At 38.5% G+C, this 12,091-nt stretch overlaps 1 protein-coding gene across 3 annotated transcripts in view; it reads left to right on the top strand.

Annotated features, from left to right (window-relative positions):
• Positions 1-12,091, top strand: part of SLX4IP (SLX4 interacting protein) — a 205,837-nt gene that overhangs the window by 21,977 nt on the left and 171,769 nt on the right. For all 3 annotated transcript variants that reach the window (XM_023217854.2, XM_023217853.2, XM_023217852.2), the window contains one exon: positions 9,538-9,593. In XM_023217854.2, the coding sequence (XP_023073622.1) occupies positions 9,567-9,593 (27 nt within the window). In that variant the 5' untranslated portion in view covers positions 9,538-9,566. The remainder of the gene's footprint in view (positions 1-9,537; positions 9,594-12,091) is intronic.

Raw genomic sequence — 12,091 nt, 5'->3', positions numbered from 1 at the left:
AGTTTCTTCACAGAATTGGAAAAAACTGCTTTAAAGTTCATATGGAACCAAAAAAGAGCCCGCATTGCCAAGACAATCCTAAGTCAAAAGAACAAAGCTGGAGGCATCACGCTACCTGACTTCAAACTATACTACAAGGCTACAGTAACCAAAACAGCATGGTACTGGTACCAAAACAGAGATATAGACCAATGGAACAGAACAGAGTCCTCAGAAATAATACCACACATCTACAGCCATCTGATCTTTGACAAACCTGAGAGAAACAAGAAATGGGGAAAGGACTCCCTATTTAATAAATGGTGCTGGGAAAATTGGCTAGGCATAAGTAGAAAGCTGAAACTGGATCCTTTCCTTACTCCTTATACAAAAATTAATTCAAGATGGATTAGAGATTTAAATGTTAGACCTAATACCATAAAAACCATAGAAGAAAACCTAGGTAGTACCATTCAGGACATAGGCATGGGCAAGGACTTCATGTCTAAAACACCAAAAGCAATGGCAACAAAAGCCAGAATTGACAAATGGGATCTAATTAAACGAAAGAGCTTCTGCACAGCAAAAGAAACTACCATCAGAGTGAACGGGCAACCTACAGAATGGGAGAAAATTTTTGCAATCTACTCATCAGACAAAGGGCTAATATCTGGAACCTACAAAGAACTCAAACAAATTTACAAGAAAAAAACAACCCCATCAAAAAGTGGGCAAAGGATATGAACAGACGTTTCTCAAAAAAAGGCATTCATACAGCCAACAGACACATGAAAAAATGCTCATCATCACTGGCCATCAGAGAAATGCAAATCAAAACCACAATGTTAGACCACAATGCAAATCCACAATGGAAATCAAAACCACACCAGTTAGAATGGCAATCTTTCAAAAGTCAGGAAACAACAGGTGCTGGAGAGGATGTGGAGAAATAGGAACACTTTTACACTGTTGGTGGGATTGTAAACTAGTTCAACCATTATGGAAAACAGTTTGGCGATTCCTCAAGGATCTAGAACTCGATGTACCATATGACCCAGCCATCCCATTACTGGGTATATACCCGAAGGATCATAAATCATGCTGCTATAAAGACACATGCACACGTATGTTGTCCCTGTTTGCGGCACTATTCACAATAGCAAAGACTTGGAATCAACCCAAATGTCCATCAGTGACAGACTGATTAAGAAAATGTGGCACATATACACTATGGAATACTATGCAGCCATAAAAAAGGATGCGTTTGTGTCCTTTGTAGGGACATGGATGCAGCTGGAAACCATCATTCTTAGCAAACTATCACAAGAAGAGAAAACCAAACACCGCATGTTCTCACTCATAGGTGGGAACTGAACAATGAGATCACTTGGAGTCGGGAAGGGGAACATCACACACTGGGTCCTATCATGGGGAGGGGGAGGGATGGCATTGGGAGTTATAACTGATGTAAATGACGAGTTGATGGGTGCTGATGAGTTGATGGGTGCAGCACACCAACATGGCACAAGTATACATATGTAACAAACCTGCACGTTATGCACATGTACCCTAGAACTTAAAGTATAATAATAATAAAAGATAAACATCATTAAATATTTTTCTAAGTCATGTGCATTATGTTATTTAGAGAATGGAAATGAATACTTAAAATGACTTAGGGTTTGGATAAAGATATTTTAGTCCATTTAAAAAATTAGGATCGGCCGGGCGCGCTGGCTCAAGCCTGTAATCCCAGCACTTTGGGAGGCCGAGACGGGCAGATCACGAGGTCAGGAGATCAAGACCATCCTGGCTAACACGGTGAAACCCCGTCTCTACTAAAAAATACAAAAAATTAGCCGGGCGAGGTGACGGGCGCCTGTAGTCCCAGCTACTCGGGAGGCTGAGGCAGTAGAATGGCGTGAACCCGGGAGGCGGAGCTTGCAGTGAGCTGAGATCGGGCCACAGCACTCCAGCCTGGGCGGCAGAGCGAGACTCCGTCTCTCAAAAAAAAAAAAAAAAAAATTAGGATCTCATCACATAGGAGACAAAAATTAAAAAATTAAAAATTAAAATCAAAGGGTACCAAATTTCTAAAAAAAAAACCACCATTGACTAAGTAATAATAATTATGAATACCCATCGAAGGCCTAGTGGTGTTTTTTTTTTTTTTTTTTTTTTATTCCTGGGATTACAGGCATGAGCCATCACGCCCGGCCAGCCTCGTGTTTTTATGTGTCATTTTATTTAGTCTTTTCAATAATTTTGAGTTAGGTATTATTACTCTTATTTTAGAAATAAAAATCCCAACACTTTGGGAGGCCGAGGCAGGCGGATCACGAGGTCAGGAGATCGGGACCATCCTGTCTAACACGGTGAAACCCCGTCTCTACTAAAAATACAAAAGAAATTAGCTGGGTGTGGTGGCGGGCGCCTGTAGTCCCAGCTACTCGGGAGGCTGAGGCAGGAGAATGGGGTGAACCTGAGAGGTAGAGCTTGCAGTGAGCCAAGATAGCGCTGCTGCACTCAGCCTGGGCAACAGAGCAATACTCCGTCTCAAAAAAATAAATAAATAAATAAAAATAATTAATTAATTAATTAATTAATTAATTCAGGATACAGAAATAAGTGCCCTTCTTATTTATTTATTTTTTGAGGCGGAGTATTACTCTGTCACCCAGGCTGGAGTGCAGTGGCACAATCTTAGCTCACTTCAACTTCCGCCTCCTGGGTCCAAGCAATTCTCCTGCCTCAGCCTTCCGAGTAGCTGGGACTACAGGGGCCCACCACCATGCCTGCCTAACTTTTGCATTTTTAGTAGAGACGGGGTTTCACCATTTTGGCCAGTGTGATCTCGAACTCTGACCTCCAGTGATCCACCTGCCTTGGCCTCCCAAAGTGTTGGGATTACAGGTGTGAACCACTGCACCCGGCCGTGTTTTTCTTGTTTTAAAAAAGGCTCTCAAACTGTGATGTCCATAATGGTGGCTACCTACGAGTGTCTATTGAGTACCTGACACATGACCAGTCCAAATTGAGATGTCCTAGAAATATAACCAATTTCAAAGTCTTGGTTAAAACAACAAGCATGTAAACATTTTTATATAGTTCACATGTTGAAATGCTAACATGTTGGCTATATCGGGTTAAACAAAATAGATTGGCCGGGCACGGTGACTCATGACTGTAATCCCAGCACTTTGGGAGGCTGAGGTGGGCGAATCATGAGGTCAGGAGTTCGAGACCAGCCTGGCCAACATGGTGAAACCCCATCTCTACTAAAAATACAAAAAATTAGTTGGGCTTAGTGACGGGTGCCTGTAATCCCAGCTACTCGGGAGGCTGAGGCAGGGGAATCGCTTGAACCCAGGAGGTGGAGGTTGCAGTGAGCCAAGATTGCGCCACTCACTCCATTCCTGCTGACAGAGTGAGATTCCGTCTCAAAAACATAAAATAAAATAAAATGAAATAGATTATTCAAATTAACTTTACCTGTTTCTGTTTACTTTTTTAAAAATGCAACTAATAGAAAACTTAAGATTACATTTGTGGCTTGCATTATATTTCTGTTGGAAGAGTTGCTGTAACAATTTCAACAGGAAAATAGTTCCATGCTCAAGGCTTGTGAATGATTGTGTCCTCTTCAGCCCCTTTCCTCCATCCTTGTGGGCTCTCCTCACCTTGTTCTTCAGTTTGGGGCAGAGTTTAGTACTTAAGAATCAGATACAGGCAGGGCATGGTGGCTCCCACGTATAATCCCAGCACTTTGGAAGGCTGAGGCTGTTGGATTGCTTGAGCTCAGGAGATGAAAACCAGCTTGGGCAAGATGGTGAAGCCCCATCTCTATAAAAAATATAAAAATAGGCCAGGTGCGGTGGCTCACACCTGTAATCCCAGCACTGTGGGAGGCCGAGGTGGGCCGATCACTAGAGGTCAGGAATTCAAGACCAGCCTGACCAATATGATGAAACTCTGTCTCTACTAAAAATACAAAAATTAGCTGAATGTGGTGGCATGTGCCTGTAATCCCAGCTACTCAGGAAGCTGAGACAGGAGAATTGCTTAACCCAGGAGACAGGTTGCAGTGAGCCAAGATCGTGCCATTGCATTCCAGCCTGGGCAACAAGAGCGAAACTCTGTCTCAAAACAAAAAAATAAATAAATATGTATGTATATGTAAATTAGCTGGGTTTGGTGGCATGAACCTGTGATCCCAGCTACTTGGGAAGCTGAGGCAGGAGGATCGCTTGAGTTCACCAGGTGGAGGTTGCTGTGAGCCTCGATTGAGCCACTGTACTTCAGCCTGGTTGACAAAGTGAGACTCTATCTCAGAAATAAATAAAAAATAAATAAACTTTAAACAAGTTTATTAAAAAACAAAGAATTGGATCCAGATCACTAAATTACTGTCTGTATTTTTGCTTTAATATAGCCATTGTGATTATTATTATTTTTACTGCTCTGCTTTGTTTCTCTTTTGCTCTGTTTAACCGTGTGCCCTCACCATATTTACGCACACACATTCCCTATTTTTCTAATATCATCATAAGCATAATATTGTTTAGGTCAACATTCAATGTTTGCTATTATGACTATAAATACTAGTCATAACTGAGCTGTGTGTTAAGCACTCTTTATTTACTGCTGTTTTTGTTTATGGTGGAATCAGTAATTGCCTTGTTATTCTTCTGCTGTTTAGCTTTCCATGTACCTGCCCTAATTCAATCTCATATTCTTCACCAGTTGTCTAAAACTCATCCGTGTGTGCGTGTGTGTAGATCTTCCTGGATGTGCCTCTCCCCTGCAGCCTGCTGTGGTCTGCACCTGCACTTCCCCTGTGGTCTACCCACAGCTCTCATGGAGGCCTCCTTTCACCAGATCCTCAGCTTTCCTCTGCCTTTCTCCTGTCTCACCCTTCCTGTTTCCTCTTTCTTGCTTAATTTCCTCATTTTGGTGAAGCACATCTTTAGTAGCTTCCTGAGAAAAAACACATGAAACAGTTTTATAAGAACTTGCATGTCTTAATAATTTTTTTTCTCCCCTGAAGTTTAAATCCAATTTGAGGTTGGAAACAATTTTCTTCAGAATTTTGAAGATTTTTTCCATATCTTTGGGCAGTTTGGAACCAATTCTGACTCCTGATCCTTTGTGTTCTCCACCTCCTACTACCCCCCACACACACTTAAAAAAATTTTTTTTATCCCCAATACCTAAAATTTCACTGTGATAGATGCTCTAATATGGGTCAGTCTCCATACTGATTTTCATGTGTTTGACCTCCTGTATTGGTCTTTTAATTTTAATTTATTTTCTCTTTCCTTTTTCTTTTTCTTTTTTGCTGAAGTTTCTGAGAGATTTCATCACGTTATCTTTCAACCATTCTATTAAGTTTTAAAAATTCAACTATCATTGTTTTAGTTTGTTGTCTTCTGATAGTCTCTTTTTTTGTTGTCATTTTTTTTTTTTTTTTTTTTTTGCTTTATGGCTGCAGTATCTGCAACCTCCCTAATGATAATTTTTTAAAAATGTTTTCTTCTCCCTCCATACTTTGTTTCAGCCAAGTAGGTTTTTTTTCTCTGTTTGTTTTTCTTTCATAATATAATCTTGCTTTAGGTGGCAGGTTATTCCTGCTTGTTTACTTATATTTGAGAGTGGGACATTAAAAGAGAACTAGAATCTCTGCATATGGGTGTGGGGCTTATGGATCTGGACTTCACTTAAGAGCCATCTGTTTAGGCTGTTTCCTTGGGGAACCCCTGTGTCAGTATTTTTAGATACTGTCTTTTAGGTTAGTCCAATTCTCTGAATAGGGAGGTTTTAGTCTACTCTCTGGAGAGTATGGGCAGGGTAGAGAGGCATGCAGGCAGAGGAAGGTCTCCGTTTGTATTCCCTAATTTCTCTTTGTTCAGAAGATTCCACCTTCTACTGTGCCTAGTGTTTTCCAGACTAGAGATCCTCTGTCTTACCCTCTCCAGAAAATACTCCGGTTTTTTGCCAGGGTGAGAAAAAGTGGTTGCCTGGCTGAGCACAGTAAAGGGGAATATTTACCTTTTTATTGCCAAATAATATTCGATTGTATGACATATCACGTTTTGTTTATCTGTTCATTAGTTGATGGACATTTGGGTTGTTTCCATTTTTCGACTATTATTAGTAGTGCTTCTGGGAGCATTCCTGTATAATTATTTTGTATGGAGTTATTTTTTTTTTCTTGGTTGTATCCCTAGGAATGGAAATGCTGGATCATGTGGCAACTCTGTAAATTTTGAAACGCTATCAAACTATTGTGCGAAGTGGCTACATTTTACATTCCTACCATCAATGTATGAGAGTTCCAGTTTATTCACATCCTTGCCAACATCTGTTATTATTTGTCATTTTGATTTTAGCTCTTTATCTTAATGGGTATAAAGTAATGTCTTATTGTGGTTTTGATTTGCATTTATTGGATGGCTAATGATATTAAGCATCTTTTCATGTGCTTAATGGGTCATTTGTAGATCTTCTTTGAAGGAATTCAAATTCTGTGCTTATTTTTAAATTGAGTTATTTTTCCTCTTACTGAGTTGAGTTCTTTATATATTCTGGACATGAGTCCTTCATCAGATGTATGATTTGCAGACTTTTTTTCTATTCTGTGTATTATCTTTTTACTTTCTTGGTTTGAAGTATAAAAGTTTTTAATTTTGATAAAATCTAACTTACTAATTGCTTTTGTCACTTCTGTTTTGGTATCATATCTAAGAAACTGTTGCCCAATGAAAGGTCACAAAAATTTATGCCTATGTTTTTTTCCTAAGATTTTTATAGTTTTAGCTCTTATATTTAGGTCTTTGATGCATTTTGAATTAACTTTTTGTACATAGTGTGATGTAGCAGTCCAACTTTATTATTTGGCATATGGATACCCAGTTGTCCTGGAACCATTTGTTGAAACAACTATTTTCCCATCAAGTTATCTCAGTACCCTTGTTGAAAATTAATTGAACATGAATTTAAGGCTCTATTTCTATCAATTTTATTCCAATTGACCTATATGTCTTTTATTTATTTTTTTGAGACAGAGTCTCAATCTGTCCCCCAGGCTGGAGTGCAGTGGTGTGATCTTGCCACACTGCAACCTCTGCCTCCTGCTTTCAACTGATTCTCATGCTTCAGCCTCCTGAGTAGTTGGAATTACAGGTGCGCACCACCATGCCCGGCTGATTTTTTGTATTTTTAGTAGAGACAGGGTTTCACCATGTTGGCCAGGGTTGTCTCGAACTCCTGGCCTCAAGTGATCTGCTCGCCTTAGCCTCCCAAAGTGCTGCGATTACAGGTGTGAGCCACCGTGCCTGGCCTATACGTCTGTTCTTGTGCTAGTGTAGGTTGAGCATCCCTAATACGAAAATCCAAAATATGAAATCCTGCAAAGTCTGAAACTCTCTGAATGCCAACATGATGCCACAAGTACAAAATTCCACACCTGACTTCACATGACAGTCTGTAGTCAAAATGCAGACAAAACTTTGTTTCATGCACAAAATCATAAAAATATATAAAATTCAGGCTATCTGTGTAAGGTATATATGAAACATAAGTGAATTTTGTATTTAGATTTGTATCTCATCCCCAGGATATCTCATCATGTATATGTAAATATTCCAAATCTGAAAAAAATCCTGTGTCTGAAACACTTCTGGTCCTAAGCATTTCTGTAAGGGATGTTCAGCCTGTACCATACTGTTCTGAATTTTGTGATGTTGTAGTAAGCTTTTATTTATTTATTTTTTTCAGACGGAGTCTTGCTCTGTCACCCAAGCTGGAGTGCAGTGGCATGATTTTGGCTCATTACAACCTCCACCTCTCGGGTTCAAGTGATTCTCCTGCCTCAGCCTCTCAAGTAACTGGGATTACAGGTGCATGTCACCACACCCAGCTAATTTTTGTATTTTTAGTAGAGATGGGGTTTCCCCTCCTCGGCCTCCCAAAGTGCTGGGATTAACAGGCATGAGCCACTGCGTCCAACCATAGTAAGCTTTTAAATTGAGAAGCCTGAGTTCTCCAATTTCATTCTTCTTTTTCGGTATTATTTTTGTTACTCCAGAGCTCTTGCAATTTTATATACAGTTTGGAATAAACTTGTTAATTTCTGTAAAGAAGTCAGCTAGGATTTTGATAGGGATTGCATTGAATCAGAGAACAATTTGGGAATATTGCTATATTAACAGCATTAAGTCTGTTAAATTGTTAAAATTCATGAACATGGGTTATCTTTCCACTTAAGTCTTTAATTTCTTTCAATGATATTTTATTACTTCTGGTGTACAAATCTTGTACTTTTGTTATACTTATTCCTAAGTATTCTTTTTCATGTTATTATGAATGGAATTTTTCTTTACATTTTATTTTAGGACTATTTATTGTTGGTATGTAGAAATACAGTAGATTTAAAAATATTTATCATATATCCTACAACCTTGCTGAACTTACTCATTCTAGTAGTTTTTTGATGATTTCTTAGGGTTTTCTATATATGAGAACATGTTGTTTATGAATAGACAGTTTATCTCTTTCTTCCTAATCTGGATGCTTTTTATTTCTTTTTGTTGCCTAATTGCCTTAGTTAGAACCTTTAGTACAATGATGAAAAGAAGTGGCAAGAGCAGACATTTCTTGTAAAGATGTCTCTCTCATCTTAAGGGAGAAAACATTTAGTCTTCATCATTAAGTATGATTTTAGCACTTGGTTTTTCCTAAATATCTTTTATCAGGTTGAGATAGTCCCTTCTATTCCTATTGTGTTGGCTTTTTTTTTTTTTTTTTTTTCCTTAAATTAAAAAAGCGTTTTGGGTTTTTTTTTTTTTTTTTTTTGTATTTGGGATGATTATGTGCATTTTTTTCTGTTATTAATAGAGTGTATTATATTGATTAATTTTCAGATCTTAAACTGTCCTTGCATTCTTGGAATACATCCAACTTGATCACGGTGTATAATCTTTTTTACATGTTGCTGTGTTTGATTTTCTAGTATTTTGTTGATAATTTTTGGATCTGTCTTCATAAGGTACATTGATGTGTGATTTTCTTGTGATGTCTCTCTCTGGTATTGGTATCAGGATGACACTGGCTTCAGAATTATTTGAGAAATTTTCTTATGCTTCTGTTTTTTTTAAAGAGTTCATGAGGGATTGGTTTAAATTATTCTTTACAGATTTGGTAGAATATAGCCGGGAAGCCATCTGAGCCTGTGCTTTTCTCCCTTTTAGATAAGGTCTTGCTGTGTTGCCTAGTTTGGTCTCAAACTCCTGAGCTCAAGTGATCCTCCCACTTTGGCCCCCTGAAATGCTGGGATTATAGGTGTGAGCCACCATCCCTGGCCAGGGCCTGTCATTTTCTTTGCAAGCAGTGCTTAAATTACTAATTTAATACAGTATTTTGGTTAAGGGAATTATGAGTGAACATTCATCTCATCAATACCCATTGATATTTTACTATTCAGCCAATCTTTTTCCTGCATAATATCCAAATAACAAGAAATTTTAATATATCTAATTATAACTTTTTTTTTCCTTAAAGGTTTGTAGTTACTGTGGAGTCAGTAAGCCATGGCATCTAAGAAATTTGCTGTTAAAGTAAGTAATGTTTAATAGCTTTTTAAAAAGTGTCTAATCACTGTCTAATATAACTGAGTTCTATGTTAATTGAAAATTGAAGTTCCTAACTTTCTACTTTTTACACTTGGGACTCAGCAAAAAAATTTTTTTCAGCTTTTAAGTTCTGGGGCACATGTGCAGGATGTGCAGGTTTGTTACATAGGTAAACATGTGCCACAGTGGTTCGTTGCACAGATCATCCCATGACTTAGGTATTAAACCCAGTGGCCATTAGCTATTCTTCCTGATGTTCTCCCTCCCGCTGCCCCACCAACAGGTCTCAGTGTGTACTATTTCCCCGCATGTGTCTATGTGTACTCATTCAGCTCCCACTTATAAGTGAGACTGTGAGGTATTTGGTTTTCTGTTCTTGCATTAGTGTGTTGTGGATAATGCCTTCCAGCTCCATCCATGTCCCTGCAAAGGACATCATTTTGTTCCTTTTTATGGCTGCATAGTATTCCATGGTGTATATGCACCACATTTTATCTGTTTTTTCACTGATGGGCATTTAGGTTGATTCCATGTCTTTGCTATTGTGAATAGTGTTGCAATGAACATACAGATGCATGTTTCTTTATAATAGAATTATTTATATCTTGGGGGTATATACCCAGCAATGGGATTGCTGGGTCAAATGGCACTTCTGTCTCTAGATATTTGGGGAATTGCCTCACTGTCTTCCATAATAGTTGAACTAATTTACACTCCCACCAACAGTGTAAAAATATTCCTTTTTCTCCACAGCCTCACCAGCGTCTGTTGTTTCCTGACTTTTTAATAATCGCCATTCTGACTGGCGTGAGATGGTATTGTGTTGTTTTTGATTTGCATTTCTCTAATGATCAGTGATACTGAGCTTTTTTTCATATATTTGCTGGCTACATAAATGTCCTCTTTTCAGAAGAGTCTGTTTACATCCTTTGCCCACTTTTTAATGGGGTCGTTTGTTTTTTTTCTTGTAAGTTTGTTTAACTTCCTTGTAGACTCTGGATATTAGACCTTTGTCAAATGGAGAGCTTGCAAGTATTTTCTCCCATTCTGTAGGTTGTCTGTTCACTTTGATGATAGTTTCTTTTGCTGTACAGAAGCTCTTTAGTTTAATTTGATCCCATTTGTCAATTTTTGCTTTTGTTGCAGTTGCTTTTGGTGTTTTGGGGACTCCAGGCAGATTGAAAATTTATATTTTGAGAATGAGATGGGGGAGAAAATGTTCATATGGTTATGAGGCGTTCCTTGCTTCGTCTTTTAAAGATGCTTTTTGGTCATCCCTTGGTCTTTACTGTTAAAAATTATTATTCATATTCCAAGTCCATGGCATGATTTCTCATTATGTCAAAGCAGATAAAAGGTAATCAAAAGAAGGAATCAGCAAATTCTTTACCTGGGTCAATGCCAGGAGAGTTCTCTTGCTTGGTTGCCGTCTTTCATTTTCCTCTTATAAATGTCCCTTCTTTGTTCCTTGATGGCTGGGTTGAGACCTTCTCAGGTGTGGATAGATGGGAGGCTCCTGTGTGACGGATAGTGGGAAGGGAGAAGAGAAGAACTGATGGTGAGTACAAGATCTTGCAGATGCTTTCATATATGTTGTTGTTTCTTTAGGACATTTTCTGTGTGCTAGTGTTACCATAAGTGCAAGTTCAAAACATCAGAATATAAATTACAATAGCTAGTTGGCCAGATTAGATACTATTTAATGTTATAGCTCTGTCTTATTTTTAACCAAGTCAGTGCTTATTTAGATTTACTAACATATTTATAAATTTCATTGCTTTCAGTTATTTCTTGTATCCATATATGTTCTTAGTATTTCTTTCTGTGAAGGCATATAAGTGATGAACTTTAACTATTTGTGTGTCTAAAAATATATTTTGGTCTTACCTTAGAAAGATATTTAATTGGTTTTAGCCGGGCGTGGTGGCTCAAGCCTGTAATCGCAGCACTTTGGGAGGCCGAGACCGGCAGATCGCGAGGTCAGGAGATCGAGACCATCCTGGCTAACACGGTGAAACCCTGTCTCTACTAAAAAATACAAAAAAACTAGCTGGGCGACGTGGCGGGCGCCTGTAGTCCCAGCTACTCGGGAGGCTGAGGCAGGAGAATGGCTTAAACCCGGGAGGCGGAGCTTGCAGTGAGCTGAGATCCGGCCACTGCGCTCCAGCCTGGGTGCAGAGCGAGACTCTGTCTCAAAAAAAAAAAAAAAAAAAAAGAAAGATATTTAGTTGGTTTTCGAATGCTAGGTTGAGCATTATTTTCCAACAACACTTTAAAGATACTTTTTAATTGTCTTCTGGCATCTTTTATTACTACTGAGAAATGTTTTCATTATCTATTGATGCTTAAAATCCACCTTAAAACTTATTGGCTTGAAACACCAACCATTTTATGATCTCTCCTGATTCTGTAGGTTGCCTAGCATCAATTGAGTAATTTTTCCTTTTGACGTTGGTTGGGGTTGCAGTTCTACTTAGGGCCTC

Source organism: Piliocolobus tephrosceles, chromosome 20, assembly GCF_002776525.5.
Source record: "Piliocolobus tephrosceles isolate RC106 chromosome 20, ASM277652v3, whole genome shotgun sequence".
Taxonomy (NCBI): Eukaryota; Metazoa; Chordata; class Mammalia; order Primates; family Cercopithecidae; genus Piliocolobus; species Piliocolobus tephrosceles.
This window is presented reverse-complemented; position numbering and strand designations above follow the sequence as displayed.